We start from the raw sequence: 21,475 nt of genomic DNA, 5'->3' as shown, positions 1-21,475 counted from the left end.
CTTCTGGGGACCCGTCGTCTCGCGAGATAACTGTTCCGCTGCTGGGAGGGCGTTTGCAGTGGGCCCTGTGAAGTATGTTGTTACCGCGCTTAGACCCGCCTTCCTCGTTTCTTAGAAGAGGCGCAGATGCGTGGTCGCAAACTGATTTCCAAGTCCGTTGTCTGATGCTGCGAGACACTATCCTTTTGTTACAGTGGATTGGGGCCGATGACGCTGGAGGTGGAAGAAGCCAGGGTTCTGTTTCTTAATGGCGAATTAGCCTACGGGCTTCCTGTCGCTCCCTTGCCTTTCAGCGTCCCTACTTAGCAAAACTCCGCGTTTAGGATGTTCTCACTAGGCTTTGTCTACCCTGAAACGCTTTGGGTCGACCTTCCACCAGGTCTGTTCCGCGGTCCAAACTTCTCTACCGTTTTTGATTCTCTAGAACTGTGTTACGATTAGTAGTATATTGTGTCGAGAGTCTGGAATCTTTGATGTTAGTTATATTCCCTGTTTATGGCAAAGGGAAATCCAAAAAGTAATTTATTATTTACATTACGTTTAATTCAAATTAAAATTATGTAAGAACAGTTGCCACCCACGCTACCCTACGTGCCTGCTGTGTATCTTTTCGGGGTCTGTCAATTCTGTTTTGCTTCCCAAAGTACTTGCGCCCTTTCCGTCAGAAAAAGTAAAGATGAAAAATATATTTGGAGCATGATACTTGCATGCAGAAGTCTTAACAGGACATAAATTGTGTGCTTTTTGGCTGCTTTCATTAGATTTTTAATTTTTTCCATTTACCACCACTGAAAAAATACAGATACAGTGGATTAATGTTAAATAAAAAAAAAAAAACTGATAGAAATTAAAAGATTGGAAAACTACAAAAAATAAACTGGCATTTCTGGTGTAAGCAAATGGACAGCTCAATAGAACAAAAGCCCAGAAACATGCCCCAAATAGGCTGTATTTTGTAAAAGACATGTAACATATATGGAGAAAAGGACAGATTATTCAAATGAGTGCTATTGGGAGGATTAGTTAACCATTTGGGGTAAAATACATTTAAGCATTTAAGCTCCCAGTTGACATAATATGCATTCCAGGTGATTTAAGAGATTAAATAAATAAGAAAAAATTTTTTAAGAAAATTTTTTTCAGTTCCCATTTATTTTTGCTTCTTGGGGCAGTGTCATCTTTTCAATATGAAAAAAAACACGAAACAGAAATCTGAAGTACAGGATAGAAGAAAACCAAGTGTGTGTGTGGGGAAGCAACAGCAAAAGGAAGACGAGATGTTGCCACAAAAAAAAAAAAAAAAAATGGAGGGGTAGTTCCCCTCTCCTCTGGGGAATGACTCAAACACTAATGTGGCAGTATACACTATTCTACATAAAGCCAGAGATGTTAATTCTTTTGGGAGATAAGAAAAGGTGGAGATGGCCGGGCGCTGTGGCTTATGCCTGTAATCGCAGCACTTTGGGAGGCCAAGGCGGGCGGATCACCTGAGGTCAGGAGTTCGAGAACAGCCCGGCCAACATGGCAAAAGCCCGTCTCTACTAAAAATGCAAAAAATTAGCCGGGCGTAGTGGCAGGTGCCTGTAATCACAGCCTACTCCACAGTCTGAGGCACGAGAATCCCTTGAACTTGGGTGGAAGTGGTTGGCAGCTAATTTTTGTATTTTTTGTAGGGATGAGTTTCCCCATGTTGTCCAAGCTAATCTCCAACTCCTGGGTTCAAGACATCTGCCCACCTCAGCCTCCCAAAGTGCTAGGACTACAGGCATGAGCCCCCGCACCTGAGTAGAAGTTATGCTTTGTTCTGTTCAAGGAACAACAGGGATATTTATGTGTCTAAAAACCAGGGATCTAAGAGGAAAATAGCAGTATATGTAATGAAAATTGGGAGTTTGGGAAGGGGTTCTAAATAGGAGTAAGAATCTTAACCTTTTTTGTGCTATGGCACCTTTGCAAGTGTGGTGAAACCTATGTCGTTTCAGTGTTTTCAAGTGTTTTAAAACATAGGATTACAAAGGAAAGCAATTATATTTTAAAAAGTTGGAATATTAACAGATTTATAAAAAAGTAAAACATTAACATTAAATATCAAGAACAAATGGCAAACACAAAGCTAGCAGGGGAATAAAATAATAAAAAATCAAAACAGAGATAAAACAGAAAAATGGAATCAACAAAACCAAAAGTTGGTTCTTAAAAAGATTAACAAAAATTAATAAAATTTGGGCTAAATTGACTAAGGAAAAAAAGACTCAGATTACTAAAATCAGAAATGAAAATGGGAACATTACCATCAATTCTACAGAAATAAAGAGGATTATATGAACAACTGTGTGCCGAAAAATGGGACAAACTAGATGAACAAATGCCTAGAAACAAAAAACCTACCAAGATTGTTTTTTTTTTTTTTTGAGGCGGTGTCTCGCTCTGTCGCCCGGACTGGAGTGCAGTGGCCGGATCTCAGCTCACTGCAAGCTCCGCCTCCCGGTTCACGCCATTCTCCTGCCTCAGCCTCCCGAGCAGCTGGGACTACAGGCGCCCGCCACCTCGCCCAGCTAGTTTTTTGTATTTTTAGTAGAGACGGGGTTTCACCGTGTTAGCCAGGATGGTCTCGATCTCCTGACCTCGTGATCCGCCCGTCTCGGCCTCCCAAAGTGCTGGGATTACAGGCTTGAGCCACCGCGCCCGGCCAAAACCTACCAAGATTGTATCATGAAGAAATAGAAAATATGAATAGACCTGTGTATTATTCTGTTCCATGCTGCTAGTAAAGATATACCCAAGACTGGGTTTTTTTTTGTTTGTTTGTTTTTTTGTTTTTTTTTAAAGAGAAAAGAGGTTTAATGGACTCACAGTTCCACGTGGCTGGGGAGGCCTCACAATCATGGCAGAAAGCAAACGGCATGTCTTACATGGCAGAAGAGAAGAGAGAATGAAAGAACAGTGAAGGGAGAAATCCCTTATAAAACCATCAGATTTTGTGAGACTTATTCACTACCACGAGAACAGTATGGGGGAAACTGCCCCATTATTCAGTTATCTCCCACCGGCTCCCTCCCACAACATGTGGGAATTATGGGAGCTACTGTTCAAGATGAGATTTGGGTGAGGACACAGACAAACCATATTAACCTGTAATTTGTAAGGAGATTCAATCAGTAATCTAAAAATAACCTCTTGACAAAGAAAAGCCCTGGACCTGATGGCTGCACTGATGAATTCTGCTAAATGTTTAAGGAAGAACCAACACGAGTCCTTCTTAAACTCTTCCAAAACATTGAAAAGGAAAGAAAACTCTAAATCACTCTATAAAGCGAATACTGCTCTGACACCAAAGCCAAACACAGACACTAGAAGAAAACTGCAAATCAATATCATTTATGACTTTGATGCAAAAATCCTCAATAAAATACTACCAAATTGAATTTAGTAGCATATTTAAAGGATTATACACCATGACCAGGTGGAATTTATTCCTGGAAATGCAAGGATAATTCAACACATGAAAATCAATAGCAGTTGAGGAAAAAAATCAATGTAATACGGCACAGTAACAGAATGGAGGGAAAAAACTTTATGATCACCTCCATTTAGGTAGAGAAAGCATTTGACAAAATTCAAAACCCTTTCATGACAAAAACACTCAAGCAGGGAATAGAAGGGGTCTGCCTCCACATAATAAAAGACGTGTATAAAACACAGTGAACATCATATTCAATAGTGAAAAACTGAAAGCTTATCCTACAAAATCAGGAACAAAGCAAGGAAGCTCACTTTTGTACTCCTATTCAACACAGCACTGGAAGTTCTAGCCAGAGTAATTAAGCGAGAAAATAATTTAAAAATAAGTCATCCACATTGGAAAGGAAGAGGTAAAATTATCTCTTCACAAATGATATGCTCTTACATATAGATAACACTAAAGATTCCATTTAAAAATGGTTATAACTAATAAATGAATTCAGCAAGGTAGGAGGATATGAAAGTAGGAGGATATGAAAGTAGGAGGATATTAAATCAACATGCAAAAATCAATTGCATTTTTATTCACTAACGATGAAGCTATCCCAAAAGGAAATTAAGAAAATTCCAGCCCGGCACGGTGGCTCACACCTGTAATCCCAGCACTTTGGGAGGCCAAGATGGGTGGATCACTTGAGGTCAGAAGTTTTAGACCAGCCTGGCCAACATGGCAAAACCCTGTATCTATGAAAAATACAAAAATTAATCACATGTGGTGGCAGGCACCTGTAATCCCAGTTACTCAAGGGGCTGAGGCAGGAGACTCGCTTGAACCTGGGAGGTGGAGGTTGCAGTGAGCCAAGATTGTGCCTCGCACCACTGCACTCCGGCCTGGGCAACAAAGCAAGACTCCCTCTCAAAAAAAGAAAGAAAAAAGAAAACAATTCCGTCTACAGTAACATCAAAAACAAACAAACAAAATATTTAGGAATTAACCAAGAAAGTAAAAGATTTGTACAATTAAAACTATAAAACATTGCTAAAAGAAATTAAAGAAGACATAAATGGAAAGACAGCTCATGTTCATGGATTAGAAGACAATATTGTTTAGATGTTAATATTATATAAACCAATCTTCAGATTCTATGGAATCCTTATCAAAATCCCAATGATGTTTCTGCAGAAATAGAAAACCATCCTAAAATTCATATGGAATTACAAGGGCTCTCAAATAGCCAAAACAATTTTGGAAAAAGAACAAAGTTTAAGTACTCACTCCTGATTTCAAAACTTACTACAAAGCTACCTTACCCAAAACAAGTGTGTTACTGGCATAAAGACAGTTTTTTAAACAAATGGTGCTAGGAAAATTGGATATCCACTGCAAAATAATGAAGTCGACTGTTACAACACATACAAAAATTAAATCAAAATGGATCATGACCTAAATGTAAGAATTAAAATTACGAACTCTTAGGAAAAAACATATGGCAAAAACTTAGCAACACTGAATTTGGCGATGATTTTGTGAATATGACATCAGTGGCGCAGGCAACAAAAGAAAAAACTAGACAAACTGGGCTTGATGAGAATTTAAAAACTTTTGTGCATAAAAAACACCATCAGAGGCCGGGCGCGGTGGCTCAAGCCTGTAATCCCAGCACTTTGGGAGGCTGAGACGGGCGGATCACGAGGTCAGGAGATCGAGACCATCCTGGCTAACACGGTGAAACCCCGTCTCCACTAAAAAATACAAAAAACTAGCTGGGCGAGGTGGCGGGCGCCTGTAGTCCCAGCTACTCGGGAGGCTGAGGCAGGAGAATCGGGTAAACCCGGGAGGCGGAGCTTGCAGTGAGCTGAGATCCGGCCACTGCACTCCAGCCCGGGTGACAGAGCGAGTCTCCGTCTCAAAAAAAAAAAAAAAAAAAAAAAAAAAACACCATCAGAGTAAAAAAGCAACCCACGGAATAAAACAAAATATTTACAAGTCATATATCTGATAAGGGATTAATACCCAGAATATATAAAGAACTTCCAAAAACAACAACAACAAAGCAAAACAACCCAATGTAGAAATGGGCAAAGGATTTGAATAGACTTTTCTCTAAAGAAGATACACATATGGCCAATAAGAACATGAAAAAATGTTCAATGTCACTAATAATTAGGAAAATGCAAATCGAAGCTACAATCAAATACCACTTCTCACCATTCCAGTAGGATGGAAACTATTAAGAAGAAATAAGTGTTGGTGAGAATGTGAAGAAACTGGAATCTTTGTGCACTATTGGTGAGAATGTAAAATGGTGCAATCACATGGTATGACACTTCTTCAAACACTAAGAATAAAATTACTATTTGATTCAGCAATTCCACTTCTAAGTATATACCCAAAATATCTGACAGCATGGTCTTAAAGAGATATTTACATATCCAGGTTCATAGCAGTATTGTTTGCACTAGGTAAAAGGTGGAAGCAATCCAAGTGTCTATCAACAGATGAGTGGATAAGCGAAATGTGGTATACTCATACAATGGAATATTATTCAGTCTTTAAAAGAATGGAAATTCTGCCACATGCTACAACACTGATGAACCTTGAGGACATTACATGAAGTGAATTAAGCCAACCACAAAAAGCCTGAATGATTCCATTTTTATGAGGTACCTAGAGTAGTCAAATTCATAAAGACAGAAAGTAGAATGTGGTTGCCAGGGACAGCTTTAATGGGGATAGGGAGTTATTGTTCAATGAGCATACAGTTTCAGTTTTGCAAGATAAAGAATTCTGGAGATGGATGGATGGATGGTGGTGGTGGTGGTGGTAGTGGTGAAATATGTACAATATGAATGTACTTAATAAATATAGTTAATTCCACTTTAACTGTACACTTAAAATGATTAATATAGGCAAGGTGCAAGAGTTCATGCCTGTAATCCCAGCACTTTGAGAAGCTGAGGTGGGAGGATTACTGTGCTCAGGAGTTTGAGGCTGCAGTGAGCTATGACTGTGCCACTGCACTCCAGCCTGGGCGACAGAGCTAGACCATGTCTTGTAAAATATTAAATTTAAAAACAATTTAAAATGGTTAAGATAGTAAATTTTATGCTATGTGTATTTCATCACATAAAAAATAGGGAAAAATCAAGTGGCAAGTGTGTTTTCTAGAAGAGATCGTCACAGCAACATTGCATTGAAGTCATTATTACTGTATTTCTATTAATTGATTTTGTTGCATCCACTGCAGTTTCTGCTTTATAAAAGTGGCTGCTATGAGCATAGATATTAGGTGTTATGTCTACAGATACTCTTACATGTTACATTGTTATTGTGAATAGCAGTTTTTAGCATTATCAAGTATTCTTGCTTGTAGTACTTAACTCACCACATCAACAAATTGAAGAAAAATCTCAACAGATGTAGAAAATTCAGTTAATAAAATTCAACTCCCTAGCAAACTAGGACAAGAAGACATACTTATTAAAACCTACCAACAGAATGTCTACAGAAAATATAATAAGCAATGATTTCTTAAAATATTGAAAAATTTCCTTTGAGATTAAGAATAAGACAAGGATACCCAGTATCATCACTTTAATTATTCAGCATTGTTTTGGGTATCCTAGCCAATGCAATAAGATGATAAAAAAAATAACAGATATGACAATTGAGAAGTATTTTTTTAAAAAAAGCAGTCATTAAGCACGGTTATATGGTTGTATATGTAGAAAAGAAGTGCAAAGGACTGAGAGTGACAAAACATTTTTGAAGAAGAAAAACAAAGTAGGACTTGTACCAGATAGCAGGACCTATTTTAAAAACTATAATAACTGAGACATTCTGCTTTGGGCCAAAGAAAGACAAACAGATCAATGGAACAGAAAAAGAAACCAGAAATTGGTACCTGCATATATGGACTTGCTTTTTTGTTTTTTTTGTTTTTTTTTTTTTTCATATAATTGCACATCAGTGTGGAAAGGGTGGACTTCAATCAGCTGGAGGTATAATGTAATTTTTTTTAACTTTAGAGAAATATCTTAGGAGCTGATAGCTCTCATTATAAAGACATAATACAGAGCCCACTATCTATCTTAAGCTCATCTAGGCTCTAAATCTCTTCTTATAGCTCACTATTCCCAATCTGCAACATGCTGAACTTGCCTGGGTCTCTATAAGACAAAAACATCAGATTGAGAAAGTGCATTGCAGCTGCAATAACAAAGTTTCGTATCTCTCTATGTATTGCCTCTACTAAAGGTAAGCCAAACCTCAATAAAATAATCTTGATGAAATAGTGCAAAGTTCTGTCTTTAGCCACAAAATGGGAATTCATGAGAAATAAACAGAGAACATTATTAGCTATATACAAGACATAAGAAATGGTCCATTACAGATCACAACTGTTTATCTTCTAAATTAATAATCCATGAAAACAGATGCGTATCAAGAAAGAATCACTCCCTCAACAATACTTGTGTAAATGAAGGGTCCAGCTTAGTGACAATGTTTCAATAGAAGCTATAACTACAAAATGGATATTTTTGTTTGTTATTTTCATTATAAATAGAGCCAAGTTTTCTGCACAATCATATGAAAGTGTAAATTCCAAATGCCATCTCTTGAATGAAACTAAAAGGACAGGTTTTAAAATAGAAGAATAGGGCTATTAGAAACAATTTAGATTGCAAAAAAATGTCTTAAAATGCCATCGCCTCACTTCTGAATATATAATAAAGAAGACATTCGGCCGGGCGCGGTGGCTCAAGTCTGTAATCCCAGCACTTTGGGAGGCCGAGACGGGCGGATCACGAGGTCAGGAGATCGAGACCATCCTGGCTAACACGGTGAAACCCCGTCTCTACTAAAAAATACAAAAAATTAGCCGGGCGAGTTGGCGGGCACCTGTAGTCCCAGCTACTCGGGAGGCTGAGGCAGGAGAATGGCGTGAACCCAGGAGGCGGAGCTTGTAGTGAGCTGAGATCCGGCCACTGCACTCCAGTCTGGGCGACAGAGCGAGACTCTGTCTCAAAAAAAAAAAAAAAGAAGACATTCAACGCTTATTTAATTAACTATGGCTACAGAGAAAGCTCATTTCACTATTACAATTGTTTAACTTCCTTGTAACATGGGTTATAAAAATTCTCTAAATTCAACTTTGCCTCACTCCCATGCCTCCCCCACTCTCCACTCCCTTCAACATTTTTAACGAATTCAGTTACCTTGACACTGTGAGAAAAATATTTATTTGGAATATTCCCATGGTATCATGTAACCAAATACAAGATAGACAAAAGAGAGAGGGAGACAGAAAATATGGTTGATTTTCATACATTTATATGAAAATCAGCCTTATTATTTCACAGTTGTATTGCCTTAAAAAATTATTTTATTAACATGTATTTTGTGCAAAAATTCAACTATAAATAATGAGGCTTATTTTCATACAAAACTCGTAGAAATAAACCTTATTACACATACAGCATATAGCCATTTATTGATGTTACCTATATTTTACGGTTATATACCGTTTATCATTCCTTTATCCCACTGGACTATGGCATAAGGGACAGAAGCTGTAGTGGCTTATTTCCTGAGCAAGGACACCATGCTTGCATACACTGCACATCCAGAACTGATCCTCAGTGATCGGGCTTCCTGTGGCAACGCATGTTGGCAGTTTCCCTTCTCCACTGTAAAACAAGGGGAGACACAATTCATTATACTTTAAAACTTCTCATTAGTCTAACTTAATTTATTTAATGCACTTAAAAAAACCTAAAGAATAAAAATTCCAAGATTAATGTCAAATACTTTTATTTAAAAAAGTTTTTTCAAGAAAAAACCTTTCTTACAATGAAAAAATAAAAGCATGAATACACTTGTAAGAATAAATAAAATAGGGTATAATGGTAATGTGAATTGCTTCAAAATTTAGCGCTTTACTTCCTACATTAAACATTGTACACGTAGAAACCCAAGCTTCTAATAAGGTAGAATGACATCCACTAATTAAAATTAGCCTACCCTTCCATAAGGCTGCCCAATTCAGGTTTTCTGTTATCTTTTGGAGCATGTTTGGTGAATATTTCTAAAGCGAGGTCTTCATACTGCTGTTTCTGTTCTGAACTGAGGGTCTCTAAAGATTCAAGTTTAATGAAAGCTTTTGAACAAGTCCCAAAGGCTCTGCTGGCGCATGCGCAGAGTGCTAGCAGAGAGTAGATCTCCACAGGAGGGATGATGTCTTCATAGTCTTTCAGATGAAGAGCTAAGAAAAACAGGACAATTTGGGTTTTTAAAAATAATTATTATGATATTATGAACATGCATAAAGAAGAATCTAAGTTAAGGTGTTTTCGTTGAACTTGCATGAACAAACTGAAAGCAAACAGTGTTGAGAGATGGGAGCACCAGGAGGAGGAACTAAGCTACATGATATCCAAGGGTCTGTGAAGCTGGCTAACAGCTCATCCTGTGAAAAGATGCTACCAAATGCTACACATGGCTGTGCCAGCTCAGAAACACACACACACACACACACACACACACACACAAAATTTTGGTGTCAATTTTTCTTCAATTTATGTTAGAAATTTCTGTGGCACTTCAGAAACAGCAAATGAGTATTACACTATGTTAATCATAAACTGCAAGATAATACCAGGTTTCCTTTTGTTAAAAAAAAAAACAAAACAATATAAGCAAAACAGTATAAAATAATATGTTTTTTTCTTTGTGTTTCTCTGGACAGATTATTGCTTTTGTATTACTGATTTTGTCGTTTGTCTCACTGAAACAATAGGATTTTGTGAAAATGAGTCTCCAAGTTGTCAGTTCAGACAATTCGAGTTACAGCATCTTATTTGCAATTATACTGGAGATAAAAATCTTTCTTTAAAATGCGGCCGGGCGCGGTGGCTCAATCCTGTAATCCCAGCACTTTGGGAGGCCGAGACGGGCGGATCACGAGGTCAGGAGATCGAGACCATCCTGGCTAACACGGTGAAACCCCGTCTCTACTAAAGATACAAAAACTAGCCGGGTGCGTGGCTCAAGCCTGTAACCCAGCACTTTGGGAGGCCGAGACGGCGGATCACGAGGTCAGGAGATCGAGACCATCCTGGCTAGCATGGTGAAACCCCATCTCTACTAAAAATACAAAAACTAGCCGGCGAGGTGGCGGGCGCCTATAGTCCCACTACTTGGGAGGCTGAGGCAGGAGAATGGCGTAAACCCGGGAGGTGGAGCTTGCAGTGAGCTGAGATCCGGCCACTGCACTCCAGTCCGGGCGACAAAGCGAGACTCCGCCTCAAAAAAAAAAAAAAAAAAAAAAAAAAAAAAAAAAAAAAAAAGATACAAAAACTAGCCGGGCGAGGTGGCGGCGCCTGTAGTCCCAGCTACTCGGAGGCTGAGCAGGAGAATGGCGTAAACCCGGAGGCGGAGCTTGCAGTGAGCTGAGATCCGGCCACTGCACTCCAGTCCGGGCGACAGAGCGAGACTCCGCCTCAAAAAAAAAAAAAAAAAAAAAAAAATGCACTGTAGACTTGGGCCTGTTGGGGGTGGGGGACTAGGGGAGGGTTAGCATTAGGAGAAATACCTAATGTAGATGACGGCTGATGGGTGCAGCAAACCACCATGGCACATGTATACCTATGTAACAACCTGCACGTTCTGCACAGGTACCCCAGAACTTAAAGTATAATAAAAAAATGCAGACTTAATATTCGATTTAATATTAAGACAGTATTAGACTTGACATTAGATTCATAATCAATTTGTATCTTTTTCTTCTCTAGACCTTGGAATCTTAAAAATACTTCGTTATAGTATATCAAAAATTTCATAAAACAAGCTTAAAACAATATATTCGTGTGTTTTACAATCAGAATCCTATAAACTGGTTCTGGGGTCAAGTATTTACAACAAAGTTTAGTAGAAGAAATGTATATAGAATGTAATCATTCAGTTATAATAAACCGTATCCTCTAATTTCATATCCAAAGCATAATAGGTTCAAGGGTAATACTTTACAGGTCATATATTGTTTCAGATCATTTTACCACTGAGAAAAAAAAAATGAGGCATATAGAGATCTTCACCCAGTAGGTGAAGCATCTCAAGTTAAAGATCTAACTGTTCTTTTAAGTCTAAAAATAGTGTATAAATTGAATACGATACAGCTATTTTAAACAGTGTATAATTTATATCATATACTAGTCAAAACTAAATGAAGGTCAGTTATAAAATAAACAAAAATAGAAAAATAATTTTTATATGTAATAACCAATTAGAAAAAAAATTTACAACCTCATTGTTAATGACAACAATGTTATCATTAACATTGTTAATGACAACAATGTTATCATTAACATTGTTAATGTTAGGAATAAACTGAAAAATAAACGTTTAGAGCCAGCAAGAAGAAAACTACAAATCTTTAGAAACACAGATACACAAGTGATTTCTAAAATGGACATTTCTGACAAATATCACATGTTCTCACTCATATGTGGGATCTAAAAAAGTTGACCTTGCAGAGCTTGCAGTGAGCCGAGATTGCGCCACTGTACTCCAGCCAGGGCGACAGAGCAAGACTCTGTCTCAAAAAAAAAAAAAAAAAAAAAAAGTTGACCTTGGCTGGCAACATGGCTGAATAGGAACAGCTCCCAGCAAGATCGACGCAAAGGTGGGTGATTTCTGCATTTCCAACTGAGGTACCAGGTTCATCTCATTGGGACTGATTGGACAGTGGGTGCAGCCCAAGGAGGATGAACCAAAGCAGGGTGGGGAGTCACCTAACCTGGGAAGTGCAAGGGGATGGGGAAATCCCTCTCCCAGCCAAGGGAAGCCATTAGGGATTGTACCATGCACTCCAGCCCAGCACTTTTAACACAGTCTTCGCAACCTGCAGACCAGGAGATTCCTTCCGGTGCCCACGCCACCAGGGCCCTGGGTTTCCAGCACAAAACTGGGCAGCCGTTTGGGCTGACACTAAGCTAGCTGCAGGAGTTTTTTTTCATACCCCAGTGGCGCCTGGAACACCAGCGAGACAGAACCGTTCACTCCCCTGGAAAGGGGGCTGAAGCCAGGGAGCCAAGTGGTCTGGCTCAGCAGGTCCCACCCCCACGGAGCCCAGTAAGCTCAAGATTCACAGGCTTGAAAGTCTCGTTAGCACAGCAGACTGAGCTCAACCTGGGATGCTTGAGCTTGGTGGAGGAAGGGGCATCCACCATTGCTGAGGCTTGAGTAGGTGGTTTCACCCTCACAGTGTAAACAAAGCTGCTGGGAAGTTGAAACTGGGCGGAGCCCACCCCAGCTCGGCAAGGCCCCTGCAGCCAGACTGCCTCCTCTCTGGGCAGGATAACGCTGAAAAAAAGCCAGCAGCCCCAATCAGGGACTTATAGATAAAACTTCCACCTCCCTGGGACAGAGTACCTGGGGGAAGGGGCGGTTGTGGGCACAGCTTCAGCAGACTTAGATGTCCCTACCCGGCAGGTCTGAAAACAGCAGCGGATCAACCAGCACCGCGTTCGAACTCTGATAAGGGACAGACTGCCTCCTCAGTGTGTCTCCGACCCCCGTGTGTCCTGACTAGGAGACACCTCCCAGTAGGGGCCGACAGAGACCACATACAGGAGAGCGTTGGCTGGCATCTGGCAGGTGCCCCTCTGGGACAAAGCTTCCAAAGGAAGAATAGGCAGCAATCTCTGCTGGTCTGCAGCCTCCACTGGTGGACCTCCAGCAAACTCCAGCAGACCTGTAGCAGAGGGGCCTGACTGTTGGAAGGAAAACTAACAAACAGAAAGGAATAGCATCAACATCAACAAAAAGGATGTCCAACTCAGAGACCCCATCCGCAGGTCACTGACCTCAAAGACCAAAAGTAGATAAATCCATGAAGATGGGGAGAAACCAGCGCAAAAAGGCTGAAAATTCCAAAAACCAAAATGCCTCTTCTCCTACAAAGGATCACAACTCCTCACCAGCAAGGGAACAAAACTGGATGGAGAATGAGTTTGATTAACTGACAGAAGCAGGTTTCAGAAGGTGGGTAATAACAAACTCCTCCCAGCTAAAGGAGCATGTTCTAACCCAATGCAAGGAAGCTAAGAACCTTGAAAAAAGGTTAGACGAATTGCTAACTAGAATTACCAGTTTCGAGAAGAACATAAATGACCTGATGGAGCTGAAAAACACAGCATGAAAACTTTGTGAAGCATACGTATCAATAGCCAAATTGATCAAGCAGAAGAAAGGATACCAGAGACTGAAGATCAACTCAATGAAATAAAGCAAGAAAACAAGATTAGAGTAAAAGGAGTGAAAAGACATGAACAAAGCCTCCAAGAAATATGGGACTATGTGAAAAGGCCAAATCTACATTTGATTGGTGTACCTGAAAGTGATGGGGAGAATGGAACCAAGCTGGAAAACACTCTTCAGGATATTATCCAGGAGAATTTCCCCAACCTAGCAAGGCAGGCCAACATTCAAATTCAGGAAATACAGAGAACACCACAAAGATACTCCTTGAGAAGAGCAACCCCAAGACACATATTGTCAGATTCACCAAGGTTGAAATGAAGGAAAAAATGTTAAGGGCAACCAGAGAGAAAGGTTGGATTACCCAAAAAGGGAAGCCCATCGGACTAACAGCAGATCTCTCAGCAGAAACCCTACAAGCCAGAAGAGAGTGGGGGCCAATATTCAACATTCTCAAAGAATTTTCAACCCAGAATTTCATATCCAGTCAAACTAAGCTTCATAAGCAAAGGAGAAATAAAATCAATGTGCAAAAATAACAAGCATTCCTCTACCCCAATAATAGACAAACGGAGAGCCAAATCATAAGTGAACTCCCATTCACAATTGCTACAAAGAGAATAAAATACCTAGGAATACAATTTACAAGGTATGTGAAGGACCTCTTCAAGGAGAATTACAAACCACTGCTCAACAAAATAAGAGAGGACACAAACAAATGGAAAAACATTCCATGCTCATAGAGAGGAAGAATCAATATCATCAAAATGGCCATACTGCCCAAAGTAATCTACAGATTCAATGCTATCCCAATCAAGCTACTAGTGGCTTTCTTCAGAGAATAAGAAAAATCCTTTAAATTTCATATGGAACCAGAAAAGAGCCTGCATAGCCAAGACAATCCTAAGCAAAAAGAACAAAGCTGGAGGCATCACTCTACCTGACTACAAACTATACTACAAGGTTACAGTAACAAAAACAGCATGGTACTGGCACCAAAACAGATCTATAGACCAATGGAACAGAACAGAGGCCTCAGAAATAATGCCAAACATCTATAACCATCTGATCTTTGACAAACCTGACAGAAACAAGAAATGGGGAAAGGATTCCCTATTTAATAAATGATGTTGGGAAAACCGGCTAGCCATACGCAGAAAGCTGAAACTGGATCCCTTCCTTACACCTTATACAAAAATTAACTCAAGATGGATCAAAGACTTAAACATAAGACCTAAAACCATAAAAACCCTAGAAGAAAACCTAGGCAATATCATTCAGGACATAGGCATGGGCAAAGACTTCGTGACTAAAACACCAAAAGCAGTGGCAACAAAAGCCAAAACAGAAAAATGGGATCTGACTAAACTAAAGAGCTTCTGCACAGCAAACAAACTATCAACAGAGTGAACTGGCAACCTACAGAATGGGAGAAAACTTCTGCAATCTACCCATCTGACCAAGGGCTAATATCCAGAATCTACAAAGAACTTAAATTTACAAGAAAAAAGCAAATAACCCCATCAAAAAGTGGGCAAGGGATATGAACAGACACTTCTCCAAAGAAGACATTTTTGCACCCAACAAACATATGAAAAAAAGCTCATCACTGGTCATTAGAGAAATGCAAATCAAAACCACATTGAGATACCATCTCACACCAGTTAGAATGGTGATCATTGAAAAGTCAGGAAACAACAGATGCTAGAGAGGATGTAGAGAAATAGGAACACTTTTACACTGTTGGTGGGAGTGTAAATTAGTTCAACCATTGTGGAAGACAGTGTGGCGATTCCTCAAGGATCTAGAACTAGAAACACCATTTGACCCAGCAATCCCATTACTGGGTATATACCCAAAGGATTATAAATCATTCTACTATAAAGACACAAGCACATGTATGCTTATTGCAGCACTGTTCACAATAGTAAAGATTTGGAACCAACCCAAATGCCCATCAATGATAGACTGGATAAAGAAAATGTGGCACATATACACTATGGAATACTATGCAGCCATAAAAAAGGATGCATTCATGTCCTTTGGAGGGACATGGATGAAGCTAGAAACCAAGATTCTCAGCAAACTAACACAAGAACAGAAAACCAAACACCACAGATTCTCACTCATAAGTGAGAGTTGAACAATGAGAACACACAGACACACGGGCAAGGCATCACACACTGGGGCCCCTTTGGGGGTAGGGGGCTGGGGGAGTGATAGCATTAGGAGAAATACCCAATGTAGATGACAGGTTGAAGGGTGCAGCAAACCACCATCTCATGTGTATACCTATGTAACAAACCTGCACATTCTGCACATGTACCCAGAACTTAAAGTATAATTTTTAAAAATGTATAAATTTTGTTTCATGAATGTTGGGAATAGGCCCCCCAAAATCTGGTCATAAACAGGCCCCAAACCTGACCATAAACAAAATCTCTGCAGCACTGTGACATGTTCATGATGGCCATAACACCCACGTTGGTAGGTTGTAGGTCTACTGGAATGAGGGCAAGTTAAAGGCATTCTTAAACCACAAACAATAGCATGAGCAATCTGTGCCTTAAGCACATGTTCCTGCTTTAAATAACTAGCCAGACCCATCCCTTTATTTCAAGCCCATCCCTTTGTTTTCCATAAGGGATACTTTTAGTTAATTGAATATCTATAGAAACAATGCTAATGACTGGCTTGCTGTTAATAAATACATGGGTGAATCTCTATTCGGGGCTCTCAGCTCTGAAGGCTGTGAGACCCCTGATTTCCCACTTCACACCTCTACATTTCTGTGTGTGTGTCTTTAATTCCTCTAGCGCCACTGGGTTAGGGTCTTCCCAACCAAGCTGGTCTCAGCAAGTGGCGTCCATCGTGGGGGCTTGAATCCAGGTTGAAGGGTCACCGGAGCGACGGCTGGAGAACATGGAACTAGCTGGAGGACACCCAAGTACCCTTAAAGCAATCCCTGTGGTAAGAAGGGGAGCTCAGAAGCATCATGGTTTAAGAATGCCTTTAAGAGGCCGGGCGCGGTGGCTCAAGCCTGTAATCCCAGCACTTTGGGAGGCCGAGACGGGCGGATCATGAGGTCAGGAGATCGAGACCATCCTGGCTAACACGGTGAAACCCCGTCTCTACTAAAAATACAAAAACTAGCCGGGCGAGGTGGCGGGCGCCTGTAGTCCCAGCTACTCGGGAGGCTGAGGCAGGAGAATGGCGTAAACCCGGGAGGCGGAGCTTGCAGTGAGCTGAGATCCGGCCACTGCACTCCAGCCTGGGCGACAGAGCGAGACTCCGCCTCAAAAAAAAAAAAAAAAAAAAAAAAAAAAAAAAAAAAGAATGCCTTTAAGAGTAACAATGTGACAAGTGTTGGCTGTGGTTTGTTCCACCTTGGTTTTCACATTGATGAGGAGGAGGAAGGACAGTATAATGAAGTAACAGAAGAGGTTACAGAGCAAGTTTATTGACAGCTAAAGCTAAAGCTGTAAAGGAGGGAGAGGTTCATCCCTACCCTTCTGCACCCGCTCATTATTATTTTGAAGAAAATGACCCTCCAAATCTTTCTTTTCCAGAGGACACTGGGCAAAAAGTAGTTGCCCCAGTGACTGTTCGAGCAGCGCCTCAAGCGACCACTCTTAGTTCTATTCAGGCAGGAATTCAGCAAGCTAGACGAGAGGGTGATTTAGAGGCTTGGCAGTTCCTTGTTAGAATACACACCCTAGAACAACAGGGAAATATCACAGTTACATTTGAGGCTTTTCCTTTTAAATTACTCAAAGAATTTAAACAAGCTATAAATCAGTATGGACCAGGTTCTCCTTTTGTAATGGGACTGTTAAAGAATGTTGCTGTTTCCAGTCAGATGATTCCTACTGACTGGGACACTCTTACTCGAGCTTGTCTAACTCCTGCTCAGTTCTTAAAATTTAAAATTTGGTGGGCAGATGAAGCTTCCATTCAGGCTGCTCACAATGCCCAGGCTCAACCTCAAATTAATATAACTACAGACCAACTTTTGGGGGTTGGCAGCTGGGCTGGTTTAGATGCACAACTGGTCATGCAGGATGATGCCACAGAACCGCTTAGAGGAGTGTGCATTAGAGCTTGGGAAAAAAATCACTTCATGTGGAGAACAATACCCTTCCTTTTGTGCTATAAAACAGGGACCAAAAGAACCATACGTGGATTTTATAGCTCGGTTACAGGAGTCTCTTAAAAAGGTGATTGTAGATTTGGCTGCTCAGGATATAGTGCTGCAGTTACTAGCCTTCGACAATGCTAATCCTGATTGCTGGGCTGCTCTGCAACCTATCAGAGGGAAAGCACATTTAATTGATTATATCAAGGCCTGTGATGGTATCAGAAGTAATCTGCATAAGGCTACTCTGCTAGCACAAGAAATGGCAGGACTAAGAGTGGATAAAGGAAATACTCTATTTCCTGGAGCTTGTTTTAACTGTGGGAAGCACCGTCATACTAAAAAAAAATGTAGAAAAAATCAGTGAGTCAAGCCACCAGATAGGGGAAGAAAGAAAACTGCTGAGACTGAAATATGTCCAAAATGTAAAAACGGAAAACATTGGGCTACTCAGTGTCACTCTAAGTTTGATAAAGATGGGGACCCAATTTTGGGAAACACAATGAGGGGCCCGTCCCGGGCCCCATTCCAAATCGGGGCATTTCCAGCTCAGGCCATTCCCTCACCCCTGTACAATGTCTGTCCCCCACCACAGCCGGTAGTGCCACAGTAGATTTATCCTGCACAAAAGCTGTGAGTCTTCTGCCTGGGGAACTCCCGCAAAGGGTCCCAACAGGAGTCTGTGGACTCTTGCCAGCAGGCACAATAGGATTACTTTTAGGAAAGTCTAGTTTAAGTTTAAAAGGGGTACAAATACATACAGGAGTCATTGATTCAGATTACAATGGTGAAATTCAAATTGTTATATCTACTTCTGTTCCCTGGAAAGCAGAGCCAGGAGAGCACATAGCACAGCTCCTGATTGTGCCGTATGTGGAAATGGGGAAAAGTGAAATTAAATGAACAGGAGGATTTGGAAGCACAAATAAATAAGACAGCTTACTGGGTAAATCAAAAATCAAATTACTGATCTAAACATCCTACCTGTGAAATAACTATTCAGGGAAAAAATTTAAAGGTTTGGTAGATACAGGAGCAGACATTTCAATCATTTCTCTACAGCACTGGCCGTCCACGTGGCCAATTCTACCCGCTCAATTTTACATAGTTGGAGTTGGTAAAGCCCCTGTAGTATAAGTAGTTATATTTTGCATTGTGAAGGGCCTGATGGACAACCTGGGACTATTCGACCAATTATAACTTCTGTGCCTATAAATTTATGAGGGAGAGATTTATTACAACAATGGGGATCACAAGTTCTAATTCCAGAACAATTATATAGCCCTCAAAGTCAGCATATAATGCAAGAAATGGGGTATGTCCCTGGTATGGGACCAGAAAAAAAATGTGCAAGGTTTGAAAGAACTGCTTCAAGCAGAAAGACAAAGTTCCCGCCAAAGATATATCATTTTTGATGGCAGCCATTGTTAAGCCTCCAGAACCTCTACCTTTAAAATGGTTAATGGATAGAACAATGGCCGCTAAGTAAAGAGAAACTGGAGGCTTTAGAGAAATTAGTTACTAAACAATTAGAAAATGGGCACACAGCTCCAACATTTTCCCCTTGGAATTCTCTAGTTTGTGTAATTAAGAAAAAAATCAGGTAAATGGAGAATGTTAACTGACTTAACAGCCATCAATTCAGTTTCACAAACTATGGGAGCATTACAGCCAGGATTGCCTTCTACTATAATTCCAAAAAATTGGCCTTTAATTGTCATAGATTTAAAAGACTGTTTCTTTTTTGTTTGTTTTTGTTTTGTTTTGTTTTGTTTTGTTTTGAGACAGAGTCTCGCTCTGCCACCCAGACTGGAGTGCAGTGGCCGGATCTCAGCTCACTGTAAGCTCCGCCTCCCAGGTTCACGCCATTCTCTTGCCTCAGCCTCCCGAGTAGCTGGGGCTACAGGCGCCCACCACGTCGCCCGGCTAGTTTTTTGTATTTTTTAGTAGAGACGGGGTTTCACCATGTTAGCCAGGATGGTCTCCATCTCGTCTCGGCCTCCCAAAGTGCTGGGATTACAGGCTTGAGCCACCGCGCCCGGCCAAGACTGTTTCTTTACTATCCCCTTAGCTGAGCAAGACTGTGAACAATTTGCATTTACAATTCCTGTGATCAACAACCTGCAGCCTGCTAAGCATTTTCATTGTTTTACAGATGGGTCTAGTAATGGTAAAGCTTTTTTTTTTTTTTTTTTTGAGACGGAGTCTTGCTCTGCCACCCAGGCTGGAGTGCAGTGGCCAGATCTCAGCTCACTGCAAGCTCCGCCTCCCGGGTTTACGCCATTCTCCTGCCTCAGCCTCCCGAGTAGCTGGGACTACAGGCGCCCGCCACCTCGCCCGGCTAGTTTTTTGTATTTTTAAGTAGAGACAGGGTTTCACCGTATTAGCCAGGATGGTCTCGATCTCCTGACCTCGTGATCCGCCCGTCTCGGCCTCCCAAAGTGCTGGGATTACAGGCTTGCGCCACCGCGCCCGGCCGGTAAAGCTTCTTATTCTGGATCAAAAGGTAAAGTTTTCCAGACGCCCTATACTTCAGTTCAAAAAGCGAAGCTTGTAGCTGTGATTGAGATATTGACTGCTTTTGACATGCCTTTTAATGTGATTTCTGATTCTTCAAACATGGTTCATTCTACACAGTTAATTGAAAATGCTCAGTTACGATTTCATACAGATGAACAATTGATGACAAAAACAAAAAAGGGGGAGAAATAGGGATTATGGAACAGCCCATACACAACTGAATCTAGCATTATTAACTTTAAATTTTTTGAGCCTGCCCAAAGGCCAGATGTTATCAGCAGCTGAACAGCATCTACAGAAACCAGCTGCAAAGACAGAAGCAGAACAACTGGTTTGGTGGAGAGATCTGATAACAAAAAGTTGAGAAATAGGTAAAATAATAATTTGGGATAAAGGTTATGCTTGTGTTTCTCCAAGCCAAAATCAACAGCCGATCTGGATACCATCAAGACACCTGAAACCTTATAAGCCAGATGCTGAGGGAGAGATTCCGGGAGGATCCCGAGGACCCCCCGGTTGCAGCAATGTCAAGACTGACACTGAGGAGAGGAGGACCCCAACTGTCACAAGCAACACCCGTCGAACACAGCCACCCACGGGGGACAGATCAAGAAGCTGTCACAGATGGCGGAAGAAAACCTGAGGAAAGCGGGACAACCAGTCACAATGAGTAATTTAATGGTAGTTATGATAGCAGTGATCACCATTGCCATGAGTATTCCTTCAATAAGGGCTGACACAGGGAACAATTATACTTATTGGGCATCTTTATCAATCTTGGCTGGCAATAATGCCTAGATGTAATCACTCTATGATGTAGTTACACATACTTACTGATTTCAGTATTTACCATAATAAATCTGCTCCTATAATTGAGGCATCCCGCCCTCAAAAACCTATTTGTAAACAAAATTGAACCTGGCCAGAAAAAATGAACATACTTGTTTAAGAAGATTGCATTGCAGAGCAGGTAGAGGTGCTGCACGATTCCTATGGAATCATTATTAATTGGTCCCCTAAGGGGATGTTTAGCTTGAATTGCACCTCTCAGTCTGCGTGCCATGGCCACACTATGTTCAGATGGTCTGAACAAAACA

General features: G+C 40.7%; 1 protein-coding gene across 11 annotated transcripts in view; it reads right to left on the bottom strand.

Moving 5' to 3' along the window:
- Nucleotides 1-8,687: 8,687 nt before the first annotated feature.
- The window catches only part of LOC117099702 (WD repeat-containing protein 35), a 124,627-nt gene continuing 111,839 nt past the window's right edge, over nucleotides 8,688-21,475 (bottom strand). For 7 of the 11 annotated variants that reach the window (XM_033239176.1, XM_033239170.1, XM_033239169.1 and 4 more), the window contains 2 exons: nucleotides 9,488-9,728; nucleotides 9,003-9,153 (listed from right to left, as the gene is read on the bottom strand). In XM_033239176.1, the coding sequence (XP_033095067.1) occupies nucleotides 9,003-9,153; nucleotides 9,488-9,728 (392 nt within the window). Of the gene's footprint in view, nucleotides 9,154-9,487; nucleotides 9,729-21,475 lie in introns of all 11 variants that reach the window. The other 4 variants (XM_033239171.1, XM_033239172.1, XM_033239167.1 and 1 more) reach the window with 2 other exon arrangements.

The sequence above is a fragment of the Trachypithecus francoisi genome, unplaced genomic scaffold (assembly GCF_009764315.1).
Source record: "Trachypithecus francoisi isolate TF-2019V2 unplaced genomic scaffold, Tfra_2.0 Lachesis_group17, whole genome shotgun sequence".
NCBI lineage: Eukaryota > Metazoa > Chordata > Mammalia > Primates > Cercopithecidae > Trachypithecus > Trachypithecus francoisi.
Note: the sequence above shows the minus strand (reverse complement) of the source record. Positions and strands in the feature narration are given on the sequence as shown.